At 41.1% G+C, this 20,143-nt stretch overlaps 1 protein-coding gene across 2 annotated transcripts; it reads right to left on the reverse strand.

The window, feature by feature from the left end:
• Positions 1 to 1,462: 1,462 nt before the first annotated feature.
• Positions 1,463 to 20,041, reverse strand: coq10b (coenzyme Q10B). Of its 2 annotated transcripts, XM_033023704.1 has the most exons (6): positions 19,863 to 20,012; positions 14,000 to 14,183; positions 10,454 to 10,600; positions 10,172 to 10,364; positions 7,086 to 7,187; positions 1,463 to 2,062 (listed from the first exon to the last, which is right to left on the reverse strand). In XM_033023704.1, the coding sequence occupies exons 2-6, from the start codon at positions 14,086 to 14,088 to the stop codon at positions 1,895 to 1,897; spliced, it is 699 nt and encodes a 232-aa protein (XP_032879595.1). In that variant the 5' UTR covers positions 14,089 to 14,183; positions 19,863 to 20,012; the 3' UTR covers positions 1,463 to 1,894. The 2 variants fall into 2 exon arrangements, with proteins under 2 accessions (XP_032879595.1, XP_032879594.1); XM_033023703.1 differs by lacking the exon at positions 14,000 to 14,183 and having other exon boundaries at positions 19,863 to 20,041.
• Positions 20,042 to 20,143: the final 102 nt, after the last annotated feature.

The raw sequence follows: 20,143 nt of genomic DNA on the forward strand, positions 1-20,143 counted from the left end.
GAATTCTCTCAATAAAGAAAAATCCCCAAACACCTGTCCGGCAGATCAGAAACACTTCAGGAGTCAGGTGCGGATTTGTCAAAGACCACTGTCCGCAGAAGACTCCGTGAACAGAAATACAGAGGCTACACTGCAAGATGCAAACCACTGGTTAGCCGCAAAAATAGATGGCCAGGTTACAGTTTGCCAAGAAGTACTTTAAAGAGCAAACACAGTTCTGGAAAAAGGGCTGATGAGACAAAGATTAACTTTATCTCAGAGTGATGGCAAGAGCAAAGTATGGAGGAGAGAAGGAAATGCCCAAGATCCATAGCATCCCACTTCACCTGTGAAACAGTGGTGGGGGTGTTATGGCCTGGGCATGTGTGGCTGCTGAAGGTACTGGCTCACTTATCTTCATTGATGATACAACTGCTGATGGTAGTAGTATAATGAATTCTGAAGTGTATAGACACATCCTACCTGCTCAAGTTCAAACAAATGCCTTAAAACTCATTGGCTGGCGGTTCATTCCACAGCAAGACAATGATCCCAAACATACTACTAAAGCAACAAAGGAGTTTTTCAAAGCTAAAAAATGGTGAATTCTTGAGTGGCCAAGTCAATCACCCAATCTGAACCCAATTGAGCATGACCTTTATATGCTGAGGGGAAAATGAAGGGGACTAGCCCCCAAAACAAGCATAATCTAAAGATGGCTGCAATACAGGCCTGGCAGCGCATCCCCAGAGAAGACACCCAGCAACTGGTGATGTCCATGAATCGCAGACTTCAAGCAGTCATTGCTTGCAAAATACTAAACATGACAACTTTGATTCACATGACATTGCTGTGTCCCAAACATTATGGTGCCCTGAAAATGGGGGGGGGGGGGGGGGGGGGGGGGGGGGGAGAAACTATGTATAAACACTGCTGTAATTTCTTCATGGTGAAACCAAAATGTATAAAAATGGCATTTTCGTAAAATCTGACAATGCGCACTTTAACCACGTGATTTTTTTCTATTACAAATCTCAAATTGTGGAGTACAGAGGATAAATAAATAAATAAATGATGGGTCTTTGTCCCAAACATGGAGGGCACTGTATGCCCTCCCTACACCACAAAGAGAATCATTGGAAGTACTTTTGTCAGTCTCTTCAAAATAGAGTGACTGGGTTGAATTGAGGCTGATTATTTAAATCAACTAGTTATGAATCTCACTGGGAGTGCAAGAGGCTCTTTTTATACCTATATATTATGACAGGCTTTTTGCTCTTTCTTACAGAGCAAAGTAAATTCTCAGCTGGCTACACCAGAATTGACAGGAGTATGAAAGCCTCTGTTATAAAGGGTTTTTTCCCATTTATATATTTATTTGATGCCTTATGATTTGACAAATCATTGATTTCCATTTTACAACTATTGAAATTATGATGGCTCCATCTCAGCTGAGGATTAAGATAAATAAAGGTACGTTAAAAAAAATTCCGTATGAGAATATGTTCACTTGTTTGCCTTTATAGTGTATATTTAGACATATAGGAGTTAGTGTCTGACACTAAATTCACTACTCACATTACCCGCATGGCCAAACACACGACATGACTGCCTTCTCAATCTGCACAAATTATTGCAGTCAGTCCAACTTAATAATGCACATGTGGAAATATTACATTTAGTTACAACTGAATAATTTGCACTTTATATACATGTATACTTGTATGCGTTTTGCATGTAACACTGTCAAAAGACCTTTCCAATAAAGTTACAGTGCTATATTATAAAATCAAGTGTTACAAGTAGGTAATGAAGGTCACCCCCACATTTGCAGAAGTGGAAATGTGCCACACTAATAAATAAATCTATACAACTTTCAAGAAGGGGACCTACAACGGTTCCTTCCAGCTTTTATTTACGTGTGATGCACCTCATGAAGCATAAGTTCTCGTGGGATGTTGGTTTCTGGACCATACAACTTTTTTGCTCTTCTTTCAAATGCTGCTACCATCTGTTTAACAACCTCGTCAAAAAACACAGTGGCAAGCTGAGAGTGCAGCAAAGAACGGAATTCAAAAGAAATCTGTGGGTCGTAAAACAAAGCATAGAATAAAATTAACATCATAATAATGCACAAAAAGGCAATCAATACCAATTAGAAATAAATTACATTTGAAATTTACCAAAGGAGTGTGTTATACTCCAGTCCAGACTCAGGAAACCACAAGAGTTTTTACAGATATTTAAAAAAGGTAATGATTTACTGCCATAGGTAAAGCTGCAGCCAGCATGGGCTCATTGAATGCTAAACTCATCACTGCTTTATTGCAAACCTACATAGCTTTTTCTATATACAGAGCAAATTGTGCCTCAATGACAGTATACAGCATTAATCTGAAAATACAGGTTCCTTCTCATAGTTGGAAGATCATTTCAATTACAGATAATAATCTTCGGGTAATTTGACCAGTGAAGACCAGGATGGAAAGAGTGGCTGAGTTCACCTATTGCTAAAACAATATTGGAAAAACCTGGAAAATGTGCAGTTGTCATAATATCCTGGGGATTAACCCACAGTTCATAGAATCCACAATTTGCATTTAAGATTCTAGAATCTGAATATACTAGAACAAAAAAAATCCCATCCCACATTGAATGTTGTACTGGTGTTGATTTGATCCCAGGGCAACAAGAAATCTTTCAGCATTCTGGCTTTTTGAATTTGGTCCTACAGTAAAGATAGACACAAAATGCCGGAGTAACTCGATGGGATAGGCAGCATGTAGAGTCATAGTGTGATACAGTGTGGAAACAGGACCTTCGGCCCAACTTGCCCACACCACCAACAGTCCCAGCTACACTAGTCCCACTTGCCTGCGCTTGGTCCATATCCCTCCAAATCTGTCCTATCCATGTACCTGTCTAACTGTTTCTTAAACAATGGGATAGTCCCAGCCTCAACTACCTCCTCTGGCAGCTTGTTCCATACACCCACCACCCTTTGTGTGAAAACGTTGCCCCTGGGATTCCTATTAGATCTCTTCCCCTTCACCTTGAACCTATGCCCTCTGGTCCTCGATTCCCCAACTCTGGGCAAGATACACTGTGATTTACCCGATCTATTCCTCTCATGATTTTGTATCCCTCAATAAGATCACACCGCATCCTCCTGCGCTACATGGAATAGAGTCCCAGCCTACTCAACCTCTCCCTATAGCTCACACCCTCTAGACCTGGCAACATCCTCCTCTGGAGAGAAGGAATGGGTGACATTTCGGGTTGAGACCCTTCCAGAAGCCAGGTGAGCAAGTAGATAGAGCACATCTGGCTGCAATTGCACAGAGCAATGGTGGAAGGAGAAACAGCATGATGCTGAGTCAGGCCGATTCCTGGTTCATCCATCCAGTGCTGCCAGGACACTGGGCCTTAGTGTGATAGGATAAGAAATGACATATCACCCGAGGCCAAGAATAGACTTTTTAAAGAGTTTTAAATGATGTGACCGGACAGCATGAAGATCAACCTTTTTACTGTACCTCTGTACACACAATAATAAATGAACACACTTCACACAGACAACACTCAAGATTAAAAGTGAACCCGGCCTCTGGTGCTATGAAGCAACTTTAGACGAGATACAGCGTAGAAACAGTCCCTTCAGTCCACGCCAACCAACGATCACCCCATACATTTGTACTATCTCACACACTAGGGACAATTACACTTTACAAAAGCTGATGAACCGACAAACCTGTACGTCTTTGGAGTGAGAGGAAACCGGAGCACTCAGAGAAAATGTACAAACTCAGGGAGAATGTACAAACGCCATGCAGACAGCACCCTTATGCCCCTGTCCCACTTAGGAAACCTGAACAGAAACCTCTGGAGACTTTGCGCCCCACCCAAGGTTTCCGTGCGGTTCCCGGAGGTTTTTGTCAGTCTCCCTACCTGCTTCCACTACCTGCAACCTCCGGGAACCGCACGGAAACCTTGGGTGGGGCGCAAAGTCTCTAGAGGTTTCCGTTCAGGTTTCCTAAGTGGGACAGGGGCATTAATCAGGATTAGACCCGGTCTGAGAATTGAAATGATCCGGAACCGAGCAGTCTGAAGAAGAGTCCCTACCCTAAATGTTACCCATCTATGTTCTCCAGGGATGCTACCTGACCTGCTGAGTTATTCCATCACTCTGTGTATATACATAATCCTGAAATTTTGGTATTAGAATATGGATTTGTTCAGCAGCAGGCCTAGCATCAAGGTCAAAGAAAGTCTTTAAAAGTGCAATCCGAGATAAGGCCTATCAGCAAGCCTTGTGTTGAGCCAAAGGACAGTGTTTACAAAGGCACAGCGAGTATATAAAAGGCAGGAAGCAGCCATTTTGAGAAGGGCTGTCCTGATTGTCCACATACTGCGATTGAGGTCACATTGCAGGCTTTGATGAGTATTGGGCTTTGGAGAGAAGTGAACAGCATTACCGCAAGGCAAATTTTTTCAGACATGATAGAAGTGGGTGTTGAGTGGGTAGTTGAGTAAAAGAGATGGGTAGTTGAGTGGCTATTCAGGGAGAATGCTGCAGCTGCACTTAGATGGGTCATCCTGGAGGGTTCAGCCAGCAAGGCCATATGGCTAGAAGTCTGGAATAAGAAATCACACTGATGGTATAATACTATAAATCTCCCAATCGGATGATGAGAAGTTATAAAAACAGGGTAATGTAGTGGGTTAACTTTCTCAATATTGAAAGGGATTCCCTTAGTGGTAGGAGCATAGATGGGGCAGAATTTGTTAGTAACATCCTGAAGGGATTCTTAAAACATGCTGATTGTTGAGCTAGGGACAGGCCATGCTACACGAATGAGCCTTCCCAGGAGATAGAAGTTTCATTGAGGAACAGTGATCATAACTCCATACATTTTTACAATAGTTGTGGATAGAAATAGACTGGTCCTCGGATGAAAATGCTGAATTGTGTATTGCTAACTGCCACAGTGATCGGCAGAAGATGGGGAAGAGTAGATTAGGAGCAGGTATTTGAAGGTAAAGTTACATATGACATGAAGGAGTTCTCTAAAGGGCAGCTGGCTAGAGCGCAGGTCCAGGAATTTTCCTGAAAGACAAGGATGGCAAGCTTTGGGAACCTTGGATGACAGGAGATTTCGCACATTTAGTCCAAAAGAAAAAAAGGGAAGCATATGTAAAGATTTGAAACTTGAATTCAGACAGTGCCCTTGAGGATTATAAAGTAAACAAGAACAAACTAAAATAAGGAAATAGCAAGTGGCAAATAGGGCCTTGAAATGTCTTAGGTATGTACGATTAAAAATAATCCAAAGGCATTTTATATATTGATTAGGAGTAAGAGAGCAGTTAGGGGAAGGGTAGGTCCACTCAAGGATGAAGAAGGCAATTAATGACTGAAGCCAGAGGAAGTAGGCAGGCCTTATGAGTAATTTGCACCAGTATTCACCCAGGGAAAGGACATAGACAATGGTCATGTCAGGAGGGGCATGTTGACATCCATGGGCACGTCGATATATTCCATCATACACCCCGTTTTCAAGCAGATAGGATAAGTTAGATTAGCATCATGGTCAGCATAGACATGGCAGGCCGAAGGGCCCCGTCCCTTTGTTATACACCAAGTTGTATTTAGTTACTTAGGACAAAGATCATTACATTGCTACTGAGTGAAGGTTAGATGGAGTCTAAATTGGGATAATACATAAAGTGGTATGTAGCATAGGACAAATGCTTTCAAATTACATCGGTAGACTTTGATGGCTGAAAATCATTCACAGCCATTCTCCTCGGAAACAACCTGCCAATGAATGTTTAATAATTTCAAACTCAATGGGGCCGAGTGACAATTAAAAATGGTGCCAGTGCTTGCATTTAGTCTTGAGTCTTCTTCGAATTAAAGAAAAGATTTCTGGGAGTTCAAAATTGAGTCATAACCTTCTGAAATGTATTTGATTTAACCCCCTCCCCCCACCACCCTCTTAATTGTTGATGCAATTTGGCAATGGCTTAACGCTGATTAAAATCAGATCCTGCCAAATTAGATTCTTATAGATTAGCTCATAAAAAGTTTATGAGTTAACTTATAATTCATGTTTTTGTACAGGTGGATTTGGAAAATACATAAAGAGATGATGTAGTGTTGGATAAATCAAATAATATTGGACAAAGATTTTTATGGCACAACAGCTTTCTCAGAGCCAACTTCCTCTGGAACAGCTTTTAGTTTAGTTCATTGTCACGTGTACCAAGGTGCAGTGAAAAGCTTTTGTTGCATGCTATCCAGTCTGCAGAAACACCTGCCTAAGAATGTTTGCAATCGCAAACTTAATGGGCTGAATATCCTACTAGTTTGCAATTTAACCTGGTTGGCACAATTAACAATGGTTCCAGTGCATGCATCTAGCCTTGAGTCACATCAGTCTTCTCGGACAGAAATCGTATCACTCAAATCAAAGGAGAAAGGAGCATGTGTAGGAAGGAACTGCAGATGCTGGAGATAGACACAAAATGCTGGAGTAACTCAGCAGCACAGGCAGCATCTCTGAACAGAAGAAACGGGTGACGTTTTGGGTCGAGACCCTTCTTCAGTCTGAAGAAGGGTCTCGACCAGAAACATCACCCGTTCCTTCCATCCAAAGATGCTGTCAGTCCCGCAGAGTTAACCAGCAATTTGTGTCTATCTAAAGGATATTTGAGGGGGTTAAAAATGGATAGTCATAAACTAGTGAAATGTACTCCTTTGCTTTAAAATCTAAAATAATTTTCCATTTTGCCCTACTCTCAACTGCTAACGCGATTGCTGAATTATGATTAAAATTCGATCTTGCTGATTGGTGTGATGGGTTTTTTCCTGTTCTTATTACAGGTAAAGTCATTACTTTCTCTTTGATTTGTCCAGTCGAGCAAATAGTCAAAGGATAACAATCTCAAAGAACATATTCTGATGGGACATCTAAGAAGCAATCACACTTGGTCGAGTTCAGTAGCTAGGATGCTCTATATTTAGATGGAAACCAACAACTGCTATCGTTGGTAAAAGTTAACATCAATCTCCAGTTAAAGGCAGGAATTCTCATGTGGCCTACCGAAAAATCCACAGTGCAGGTCCTTGGATATCCGGGAACTCCAGGGCTGAATCGCCAATTTGTCTCCAAATGATTAAATAGTCTCCCATCTGTACAAGAGGCCTATAATAAATGGTTCAACAAGAATGTTAATTGTATTATGAAAACATTAAACACTACAATTCACTTAATTTGTTCAAACATTTCCATTGATAGAGTTAGCACATCATACAATTTTCCAAAAACAAACTGCTCATGATACAATAGCCTTTAATACTTTGTTCACAAGTTATAAATTATAGGAGTAGAATTAGGCCATGCGGCCCATGGAGTCTACTCCGCCATTCAATCATGGCTGATCTCTGCCTCCTAATCCTATTTTCCTGCCATCTCCCAATAACCCTTGACACCCGTTCTAATCAAGAATGTGTCTATCTCTGCCTTAAAAATATCCACTGACTTGGCCTCCACAGCCCTCTGTGGCAATGTTTCATAGATTAACTACCCTCTGACTGAAGAAGTTCCTCCTCACCTCCTTTCTAAAAGAGCACCCTTTAATTCTAATTGTTGCCCCTATCACAAAATGATTCAATAAGAATTGATCAGGACACAGATCTCAAAGTGCTTTTGGGTGAAGATAATGCAGGCTAGAAGTACTAACCCACAAAATATTAGAACTTAATTGCATAACTTGTTTGCTAAAATTCAATGCAATATCTCTGCAGCCTGCAGATTCCACATGCTTTTCCATTTATATGGATCTCAACTCAAGTTAAAATCTGCAAAATGTATTTTTGTTTATAAAAATGGGATATGGAATATTCAGCAATTTAAAAAAAATCATGACCCTGTTCATTGTGACTTGATAACTAAATTATAGGAACGCAGAGAGCAGTGGAAGGAAATACTTGACAGGTCAAAATGAGAGGACAGAGTTCCAGAGGATAAAGTTCCAGCTGTATATAAAGTGGGAACAGATCTGATGTCTGCTTGTAAAGGAGATTAAATAAGCAAGTCCACGCAATAGACCACGAGCTCCACTTGGCAGCTATTACATAAGTGTTGGCAGAAACCTAGTAGCAGGTCACAAGCCATTGCTGTTGTCAGATAACAGGTGATGAGAACTAAAAATCCAAATCAAAAGGTGGAAAAGTTTACCGCTTCCAGCTATAGCACACAAGATATCCACATACAAGTTCGTCCAATTTGAAAAGAGGCATATGAGAAAACTTACACACATTGCACACATGCAAATAAATGACATTCCAATGAATGACTCAGATGGTAATGGGAAAACCAGGACCAGCAGTTTGCTTAGTTATCCAGGTCTAAATCTAGCATTACAGAGATCTGCGTTTTTGTTTTCTAGTTCCCATTCAGTGGATTTTGTTAAGGCCAAGGATGGTGTGGAGGTAACAGAAAGATACTTTCCTTGAATAGTCATCATCCTTGCTGTGAACGATAAAATAAATGGAAATTTTCTAAAGTTTACAAGGGAATGGACAAAATGCACACTTACCAAAATTACGAGGGAAGTGCGTGCACCAAAATTAGAATGGAAGAGTTATGCCTAATGTGAATTTTAAGGAAGGTCATAAGTGATAGGAGCAGAATTAGGCCATTGAGCCCATCAAGTCCACTCTGCCATTCAATCATGGGTGATCTATCTCTCCCTCCTAACCCCATTCTCCTGCCTTCTCCCCATAACGCCCAACACCGGTAATAATCAGGAATCTATCTATCTCTGCCTTTAAAATATCCACTGACTTGTCCTCCACAGCCTTCTGTGGCAAAAAAGATTCACCACCCTCTGATTAAAGATATTCCTCATCTCCTTCCGAAATGAACATCCTTCAATTCTGAGGCTATGATCTGTAGTCCAAGACCCTACCAATCATGGAAACATCCTCTCCACCCACTCTATCCAAACCTTTCACTATTCGGTACGTTTCAATGAGATCCCCTCTCATTCTTCTAAACTCCAGCGAGTACAGGCCCAGTGCCGACAAATGCTTATCATATGTTAACCCACTCATTCCTGGGATCATCCTTGTAAACCTCCTCTGGACCCTCTCCAAAGCCAGCACGTCCTTCCTCAGATATGTTGCCCAAAATTGCTCACGAATTTACCAGTGCCTTATAGAGCCTCAACATATCATCCCAGTTTTTGTATTTTAGCCTCTTACAATAAATGCGAGCATTGAGTTTGCTTTCTTTACAACCGATTCAACTTGCAGATTAACTGTTCGGGAATCCTGCACCAGCACTCCCAAGTCCCTTTGGCCCTCAGAATTCTGGATTTGCGGCCCATTTAAAAAATAGTCTACTCTTTATTCCAACTATCAAAATGGAAGGAAGGAAATGCATTCCAGACAGGAATATCTGATCACTGAATTCAACTTTCTCCAATATATTTTAGTTTATTGAAATTGAAAGTTTTTAATAGAACAATCAAAGTATTGTTTTTGCTAATTGGGTAACGAGACTTCAAAATATATCATGGTGAAAAATAACACTGACTAACAACATATAATAATTTTTTATAATTTCCTTTTACAAATTGGATAAAGAACTAAAAATACTGGATCACACAGATTTTTTTTTTGCTTTTTGTAAATTCGATTTTTGTTTCATACATTATGAAACTGATAATTATACGATGCCATGAGCTTTATCCACTGGACAGCAAAGTGATATAAACATGGAAAGTTCTAAATGGGATCTCTCATCTGTGCTAAGTGAGTTGAACACTGAAAGACAATACAATTATCCATTATCCTGAGGAAATGGTTGTAGGGAAAAGGATAACTCGATCCTCCTCAAACAGCACCATATAAAATTCCAAATATTTTGGTAGTCAGTGTTGCTTTTCACTGCGATATCTTTTGAAGTCTCATTACCAAGGTTCACAAGAATACTGGCCACCTTGGCCAACTAGTGATAGCTGAACAGTATCCATTTCAACAAGTGATCAATATCTTTGGGAGAACCAGGAAAAAGGAGAAAATTGGGAGGCAAAACACATTTGCAGAAAAACAAACTAGCCACAAAATGTCAATGATATTAATTACAAAAATATACCACCAGATTATAAAATGAAAATTTACCTTAACTAAATGTGGTCGTACCAGGGTCACAACTGATGTATACCGTTCAACTATTGGTGGAAATCCTATTTCTAATTGAGCTTTGGCATATCCTGAACGTTTAGATATCACATCCGATTTCTTGCACCAGGGTACAAAATGTTTGTAGTCAGCAACACCGGAGACAACGTTGTACATTTCCAACATGGAAAACCTAAATATATGGAGAAATTCAATTAAGGCTTAATGTCAAACCTATTAAATGCAAAACAAAAAAATGTAGATAACGTGAAAGTGACCAACCCTATTACTCGTCTCTCAGAATACTCCTTCTTCTTGTTTATTAGGGGGCCAGCAAAGTTGAAGAAATTCCGTTGTTGTGCATGGCAATGTCTTGGTGTCTTGAGCGTAGGAACTCTGTTCATTAGAATCCCACAAGAAGCCAGATACCTATTATTAGATTAATAATTAATATTACCTATTTATTAAACATGAAAATATGTATTCCAACATTTAAACAAGTTCACTGCTACATATCAATTTATCTTATTTCATTCTGGGTCCATTAAAGCTCAAAGATCTCACACATTTTCCATTTCACCCAGCATGAACATACAAACATATTGCATCCTACATACAAACTTATGAATTAAGAGTGAAAGACCACCATCTGGACACTCAGGCCTGCTCTGGTATTCGGTAGCATCATGGCTGATTAGATTGTAACTTTGTAACTCTGCATTCTTGCTTACCTCAAACCACCTTTTCTATAACTTGTTCATGAATATACTTCCAAGGTGGATAGTAGAAACAGCACTAGCACTTTGCATCCTTCTAAGGTGGATAGTTGCGGCTTGCTGCTCAACCACCTTTTGAATCCCAATTGTGCATGAAATAAGCTGACAGTGCCATGCTAACAATACGGAGACACAATAGCTTGCCAACATTATATCAATTGAATAACCTTGTTCCCCACCCAAGGCTTTCCTTTTGTTCATTCCAACCCTCCCACTGTCTGCAACTTAACGCTCTTGCTTAATTACTTGTTCAGTTCTGAAGAAGGGTCGTTAGAAATGCTTGAATTTGCTTATTTTCTGTGGATGCTGCCCATCTTGCTGTGTATTTCCAACATTCTTTTTAATTTCAGATTTAAGTTATCTGCAGTTTTTCAGATTTTCAGTTACTGCTCATAGGCAGTCCACACAAAATTATTACATTAAAACATGGTATAAAGTATGTACGCATGCACGTGTGTAGGAATGGTCAACATTTTAGGCTGAAACGCTGCATCAGGACTCATTCAACAATTTCCCTCCCCTCATCAAGCAAATGCTGCCTGATCCACTGAGTTCCTCAAGCAGATTTTTTTGTTGCTCCAGTTTCTAGCATCTGTATTCTCTTGTGTCTCCAGCTAAGTATTGAATATAATCCCAAATACAATGCCATTTAATGAAGTGCTCCACATTTTTCTGGATAAAATATTAAATGTCACGTTAATTCTTCAAATCACTGTTGCATCAGAGACTGTAATTAAGTCAGACCGAAATGAAGTAATGGAAAATGAAAATGTTACACTAAAGCAATGTCAATTTCACATGTTTGCCAAGTAAAGTTTGTATCAAGGTTAAAGTCAGCATTTAAGTCACTACTGAGTTACTAACTAGTCACGTTGCACAAATAAAATAAATACAGCAATCTTTGACGTCTATGGTACTTTGTCACATAGCAATAGAACCCAGGACAAACAAAAGGGGCTAGTTTGCTCCTGAACTGTACAGAAATGTGAAATCACTTCAGAGCTGTAAAACATCAATATTTATTTGCAAATTGACATTGGTCTGAGATTCCAACAAGTCATGGAGATGTTTATGGAGATCTGAAGACATTATGAAAGCAAAAGGTTTCCCACCTCCTGCCTCAACCACTTCATCTCTTGTTGCCATCAAGAATCCTTAGAAATGTACACAAGATCTTTGCACTTCTCACAGATGACATTGCACTATTATAAATACCAAAAGCAATCTTTGATGACGCTAGCACAAATGAAGAGTTACAGTGCACAGTGTTAGTTATGAAATAACTGCTGAAATACTGTGTGCAGTTATGGTCACCATATCAAACATAGAATGGGATTGCACTGGAGAGGGTACAGGTAAGATTCACTGGGACATTGCCTGGGATGGAATGCTTCAGCTATGAAAATATACTGGAAAGACTAAATTTTGTTTTACTTTGGAACGGGGAAGGCCGAGGGGATCCAAATGAGGTGAACAACATTATGGGAGGTGTAGATGGGGTGAATAATAGAAACATTTTCTCATGGCAGACAGATCTGTAACCAGAGGGCATGGGTTTAAGGAGTAGCCGAGTAGACGCGGCCCTTTCACAATATTTAAGTAGTTCTTAAATAACGGCACAGCAGAATAGAAGACCACCGGACAGTGCTGGAAATTGGAACTAGTGTAGACATTGAAGGCTGGCATGATATCGTGAGCCAACATCCATGCTACATGCCTCTTCAAGATCAGATTCCACGTGTATAATCATGACATCCAACCTGGATGTATTACTCCTGGCCCGTCTGTTGTCTCCTGATATCTATTCCTGAAGCAGCAGATATTCCTCCTAATAGAAAAGATCAATGCCATTCTTTCCACACTGCCAAGAGCTTTGCTCCTTAAACTCCCCCAAAGCCAATATCTTAGCTGGAGCAAAATATCACAATACCCTACACGATACCAAGCTATATGGTCAGGGAGGTCATCTACTTCAATCTGTTTTTTGGCTTCCATCTTTTTTTGCTTCAGTCCAGCTGTTACTGAAATACTCCTCCATGCTGTGAAATCTCTCCCGATTAAAATAATTCAACAGCTGTCATTTCCACATCATTCAAAGCTGTCACCTGTATTTTAACTTGCAAGCCGACATGGTAATAGTTGATATCTGGCCAACTTATTTGAATTTTTTAAAGAGATAACAAGAGATTCAATAAGGTTGATGCATGCAATAGAGTCTGCATGGATTTTAGCAAGATGTTTGACAAGGTCCTGCAATATGTGCTAATTAAAGAAGTATAATCCACGGGATCCGATGCATATAGGGAACCAGTTGGGTTGCTACCAGAAGGATTCATTGAGGCTCAATAATAGGTCCTTGTTTTTTTTCTCGTAAATCATCAAAATAGATTACTGATGGCACAATAACATTTGCAGATGGCACAAAACTTGGACTGGCAGGAAGGAATAAAGCTTTTGACCTCATAAAATGATCTGGCATATGAAAACTTTAAATGGACTTTCTTAAACCTTAAAGGGCCTTGGAGTGTATGTCCACAGATCCTTAAAGACAGTGGGGCTGGTTAATCAGTAGTTCAATTGATTGCTTTATTTTAAGTAGCCAAGGGACAGAATAGAAGAGATATGTGTGTTAATTGGATCATAGCCCGAGTACTGCATATAGCTCTGGTCATCATATTACAGAACCAATTTGTTTGTTCTGTTAAGGGTGCAGAGCAGTTTAGACAGATGTTAGCAAGACTGGAAAATTGTAGCCGAGACTGGATAATCTAGGACTGTTTTCTATGGAACAGAGGAGCCCAAGGGAAAACTTCACTGCAATATTACTGTAGAAAAGCAGCAGGGGTCAAAAATCATGCAACATACATCTAAATTGATAGATAGTTCTTCACAGAAGAGAGACACAAGAAGTCCTCCAGCCATAATCTGTGCCAACCATTCCATTTACACCAACTCCTTTTTTGTACTCCCAACATTCTCATCATCTCTCCCCGGATTCTATCACTCACTTGCACGTTAGAGGAAATTTATGGTGACCAATTAACCAACCAACCTGCACATCTTTAGGATGCGAGAGGAAACTGGAGCACCCATTCGGTCACGGGGAGAATGTGCACACTTCACACAGAAAGCACTCAACATCAGGATTGAACCCGGGTCTCTGGCATTGTTAGAAGGCAGCTCCACTAGTTGCGTAACTGTGGCATCCTACTTCACCTTCTTTCTAATCCTGATGTCTGAAAAAGTGATAGATAGAGAAAGCCCAGACAAGTTAAACTGTACTTCAGTAAAACACAAAGTGCTGGAGAAATTCAGCAGGTCAGGCAGCATCTGTGGAGGGAATGAACATGCCGCATTTCTGGTTGGGTCCCTTCTGCAGACTGAAACTTGAAGATTCTTAAGCATCACCCCCCAAAGGAGGTAATTCAGTAGGTAGGACTAAGACTAGTTGCATGGGAACACCATCACTAAAAACAAGTCTCTCAAGTTGTACAACATCCTTCATTCCTTTTCTTTAAATTCATCAGGTTTAAATCCTCAAACATATAAAGAACAATTATATACTTTCACCAAACAATGCAAAAACATTCCTATTTCCGTGTTTATAACCAAGGGAGGTTCAAGGAGGTTGTAACTCAGGGCACTGCACCAAAAAAAAAAACCCAGCTTGCTATCATATCCACAGGAAGGGAACAAAATTGCTTTCTATAATCACAATCTTTGAGTATGATGCCACTTCACTTTTACTCCGTTCTTGAAACCACTCTTAGTCACTTCAACACTGGAATTCAGTCCTTTTAACTGTAATCGTAATAAGTCCTTGATTGGGATTGGGGCTGCAGTGTATTCTGGACTGGAGTGATCCTGACAGAACATAAATTGGGCACTGGTGAAGTTATCAACAAGTGCCAATTGTCAACAATGTTCCATTAGTTTGTTGATAATTGATAGCAAATTAATATAACAGCAGTTGGCAGACTGGTTTGTTCTGCTTTCTCTTTAGATAAATCTAACGTGGGTAATTTTCTACTTTTTCAAGTAGTGACTGGTTCTGGAGTGCAAGTTATCAATATTACAGCAAGAATATTCCATCTGAAGGAGGATCCCAACCAGCAACATCATCTGCAATAGAGGCTGCCTGACCCGCTGAGTTCATCCAACAGCTTGTTTTTTTTGCTCAAGATTCCAGCATCTGCAGTCTCTTGTGTCTCCTCAGCAGGAGTATTGCTGGGTCCCTAAACATTTTTGTATCAAATGTGTTCAACTGTTCCTTACTATCACGAGGCATAAACTGAACTGGTTAGAAACTGGCATCTTTCACTGTGGGGCCATTGGGAATGCATGCATCAATTAGTAGTAATGCAGCCAAACACTTTGAGATAGTCATGGAAGACCCCAAGCTTCAGTGCATAAATATTGAAATACTCTTGCATTTTTGATTTGGTAGAACATCATGATGGCAAATAGAAGGAATATTCCTGGCAGGTCACCTGGTGACGCTATCTTGGTGGAATTGAGAAATAAGGAGGGGTAGGGGGGGGATGGTCGCTTTGATGGGATTGCATCATTGGATCCTAATGATCGTGAGAATTAACGGAGGAAAGGACCGCTGCAAAAATAACATGGTTACAATAGTAGGGGATTTTAATTTTCAATTTTAAAAATCAACTGCGGCTGCCAGAGTGCCAAGGGCTTGATTGGGGCGGAATTTGTTAAATGTGTTCAGAAAACAATTCTCAATACATGGTGTTCAAAAAGGAACTGCAGATGCTGGAATATCGAAGGTACACAAAATTGCTGGGGAAACTCAGCGGGTGCAGCAGCATCTATGGAGCGAAGGAAATAGGCGACGTTTCGGGCCGAAACCCTTCTTCCTAGAAACGTCGCCTATTTCCTTCGCTCCATAGATGCTGCTGCACCCGCTGAGTTTCCCCAGCAATTTTGTGTACCTTCTCAATACATGGTGATGTTTCTACCAGAGAAACAGCAACATGCAATATTCTCCTGGGAAATATGGCAGGGCAGTTTCATTGAAATGTTATTGGGGATCAAAGTGATCAAAATTCTAATAGGTTAAAGATAATTGTGGAAAAGGATAAGACTGGTTCAAATGTTGAAGTGCTAAATTGGGTCATGGGCAATATTGATGGTATTCAGATAGGAACTTCCAAAAGTTGATTGGAGGAGGTTGCATGCAGGTAAAGTGAGGGGCTTTTAAAACTCAAGACAGCGAGAATTCTGGGCCAGAATGTTCCGGTTGGAATGAAGGGCAGAGCTGCCAGGAAGAGAAACTCTGCCATGACAAGACATTGGGGCTTCAGTCATGAAAAAGGAGGTATATGTTAGGATCAAGTAAATCCCTGAGTACAGAGAGTACACTTGCGGGAAATCAGGAGGGCAACAAACAGGGGACAAAAGATAGCTTTGGCAGAGAAGGTAAAGGAGAACCCAAACAGATTCAACATGTGTATTAAGAGCAAAGAGTAACCATGGGGAAATAGGGCCCCTTAAAGATCAACAAGGTTGTCTTTGTCACAGGAAATGAGAAAAGTGTCAAATGACTATTTCTTGTCTGCATTCACCATAGATACAGACATGGAAGTTATGGGATTCAGGGAGTTAATAAAGTTGTTGATGGGAGTGATTGTGAAGAGAGTCCACATTACAGAGGATGAGGTGCGAGACGGTCTTAAAGGCATGCCAATCTCTGGGACCCGTTCAACGACGTCAAGACATTGTGGGAACCTCGAAGAAACTGTGGAGCCACAAGAGGTAATATTTGTACTATTGATGGTCTCAGGCGAGGTGCCGGAAGACTGGATGGCTAACGTTGTGCCCCTATTTGAGAAAGAGCACGTCGGTGGAGAGCAGACAGGCTTTGGAAAGGCAGATGGATCAGGGATAGATCAGACCATGGCTTTGTGCATGGGAAATAGTGTCTTACGAATGTGAGATTTTTTTAAAGATGAGACCAAGAAGCTAGACGCGGGCAGTGTGGCAGATATCTGCATGGACTTTAGCAAGGCCTTTGATACAGGAACAGGGGGAAGAAATCGATGCACATCTAAGTGGGCCACAGGGAAGATAGGGGTGAAAAGGGAGGGGGATGTTTGTAGGTTGGTTGCCTAACATTGGAAAATTCATACCATTGGGTTACAAGCTACCAAAGCAGAATATGATGTGCTGTTCCTCCAATTTGCATGTGACTTCACTCTAGCAATGGAGGAAGCCCAGGGCAGCGAGATCCGTATGGGAAAGGGAGTGGGAATTAAAACGATTAGCAACTGGGAGATCCAACAGGCATTGACAGACCGAGCACATGTGTTTGACAAAACGATTAGATGACACAACTCCTTGTCTCACACTTTTTTGTCTTTTCATCTTTGGCCTTTGTCCAACCATCTGCATATTAACCCCCCCCCCCCCCCCCCCCCCCTGTATGCACCTATCATTTGCCAGGCTTTGTCCCACCCCCATCTTTCTCCCCACCAATTACCATCAGCCTGAAGAAGGGTCCCGACACGAAAAGTCACGTATCCATGTTCTTCGGAGGTACTGCCTGATTTGCTAAGTTACTCCAGCACTTTGTCTTTTTTGGGTAGTAGACAAGGGTTACTTTACAGACTGGTGGCATGCCACAGTAATTTATGCTGGGTACATGGTTGTTCATTATTTGTATTGATGGTTTAGATGCAAGATTAAATGGCATGGTTGGTAATTTGCAGATCACATTAAAAGTGGTGGCATAATCGACAGTGAAAATAGTTACCCAAGATTAAAATAGGATTGTGATCAACTGGGCCAAGGAACGGCAGATGGAGTTTAATTCTGACAAATGCAAAGGGTTGCATTTTGGCAAGCAAAGAATGGCAGAATTTGCTCATTAAATGTTAGGATCCTGGGAGGCGTTCTAGTACAGATCTGGGGGTGGAAGATACAAAGAAAACAGGATGGTAAAGAAAGTGTTGGAGGGGACAAGTTAGGTTCTTGTGTTACAATTGTAGATATTGGTGAGGCCACATTTGGAGTGCTCTGCAGTTCTGGTCACCTTGCTCTTTGAAGGTTGTCATTAAACTGGAAATTTACAGGGATATTGTCAAGTCTGAAGATTTGAGGAGAGGCAGGTTCTTTTTCCACACAGTGTAGGAGACTATGTTGTGACCTTAGAGATTTGTAAAATCATGAGGGGCATAAATAATGTGAACAAGATAACCACAAGATAGGGGAGACCAAAACTGGAGTTAGGTTGAAGGGCCTGTTTCCATATTGTCTGGCTCCAACTCCAAATTGACTGGCTACATCGACATCATGAATAATTCTCCATTTCTTGAAGGGTAGATATTAGCAAACACAGGATTCGGTTCTTGACCAATTTTTACTGACTCTTCCAACTATTTTACATTTTCTATGGGTACTGTCTCCCAATCAAAAATATGCCTACACGTTAATTCACAATAAGTAAAGAATATCAAGAGAAAGTGTTTTATTGTCATATGAACAATTAAATATTTACTGGATTGGTTAAATTTGTACTCTAGGAACCATAATTAAATGTTTAACTTATTAGTGCTGAAAAGCTAAAATCAAATTTAACTGAAAATGTAATCTCAGAAATGCAACCACTGGTGCTCCCAAAGGGAAGAACTGCTTTTCCCCGCCATGCCCTTCCAACTTTGCCAAGCCTATCGAACAGTAATACTGGTAGCTGGATGCTGCAAAATACTTTGCTTAAAAGACAGATTCCATTGTCTCCCTGCGATTACCTGTCTCCCTGCTATTACCAGAATACATGGCAACGGGAATAGGCAATTACAAAGGTTAAAGTATTACACTCCAAGCAACTTGGTCAAAAGCGAATCAACATGGTCACACTAGTGCTTTTCCAAAATAAGAATTATGTGTACAAGTTTAGATACAATACATCCTTAATATTACCCAATGAATAAAGTCAGGAGTTAAAGTATGAAAAATGCTTTAGGTCGTTTAATTATTTGAGAAATAAGTACTTTAATTAGCAATCACTATTTCACAAAACTCAATTGGTCAGTTGCTAAGGTTGCAGCTTGCCTCCCCAAGCACACTCCAAGGGAGCACAATTTATTTCGCTTGCCAATTTACAGCTTGAGACACTGTTGCTTTAGAGGCAAACTCAGTGACATAAATAGATAGGAATAATTTAATGAAAATAACAAAGCCCAAAAGTGAGACATATTTACATTTTACTCGGAACTGGTCAAGATGAGAGTCAAAGTACAATTATATCAGGAAAACATTTAAAGAAATGATGGTATGTGGCAATGTATTTTTTCGACATCCTTCATCGTTTGGTCTATCGCGACATTAATAAATTGTCGATCTCTCCTTAACAAGTGATAATGCCACTGTCATACTGACACAAATTTTAAAATTATTCGTTCTTTAAAACCATCCACCGCACAACTTAAACTTATGCAAAAAAAATGTGTGTTTTTATACCATTATTTAAATCATGCTTGAAATGAACTGAAGTGTAACTTGCTGTTTGTTACAAAGCGATCGTTACTCTACTTTACTTTAGATAATCTTTAGCCGGAATGTCTCAGGAAGATCACAGTGACAGCGATGCTGAACCCGTGAGCAACCAGGGAGTCACCGGCTGGTTGCAGCCACCGAAACTATTGCTGTGTAGTTTAAACGCCGCGCTGTTCCTCCCTGATCCCCAGCTGCAGTCGCAGGGCCGCGCTCCCTCCCATCCTCCGCCACCAGCGGGCCGGCGCCGACCCGCCTCCGCTCACAGCGCCGAGCTCAGGAAAAGAAAGCCTTTGGCGTCGAGTAGCGAAAGCGACCCCCAAACTCACCAAGGTCGGCGGCTCGGAAGCCGGCGGGGGGGGAACCGGGTCGGATTGTCAACGGTTAACGGGTAAAAAACAGGCTACCTTACGGTGTGCTTGGCCTGCCGCTCCCGTGCCAGGGTGAGCGGCAACTGGAACGCATCGCACAGCGCTTTCCTCAGAGGCCTAGCGCTCCTCGCCATTGCGCCTTCCCTTCACTACGCCGAGAGAGGCCACCTGCTGACGTCAGCCGCTCACCCCTCCAGCGCCAGCGCCCACAGCCCACAGCGCGCAGGCGCCGCCCTGGCCCCGCCCCGTATACGGCAGCAACTGCTATGGCCCCGCCCCCGCAGACGTCAGCAACTACTATGGCCCCGCCCTCGTAT

Source organism: Amblyraja radiata, chromosome 7 (genome assembly GCF_010909765.2).
Source record: "Amblyraja radiata isolate CabotCenter1 chromosome 7, sAmbRad1.1.pri, whole genome shotgun sequence".
Lineage (NCBI taxonomy): Eukaryota > Metazoa > Chordata > Chondrichthyes > Rajiformes > Rajidae > Amblyraja > Amblyraja radiata.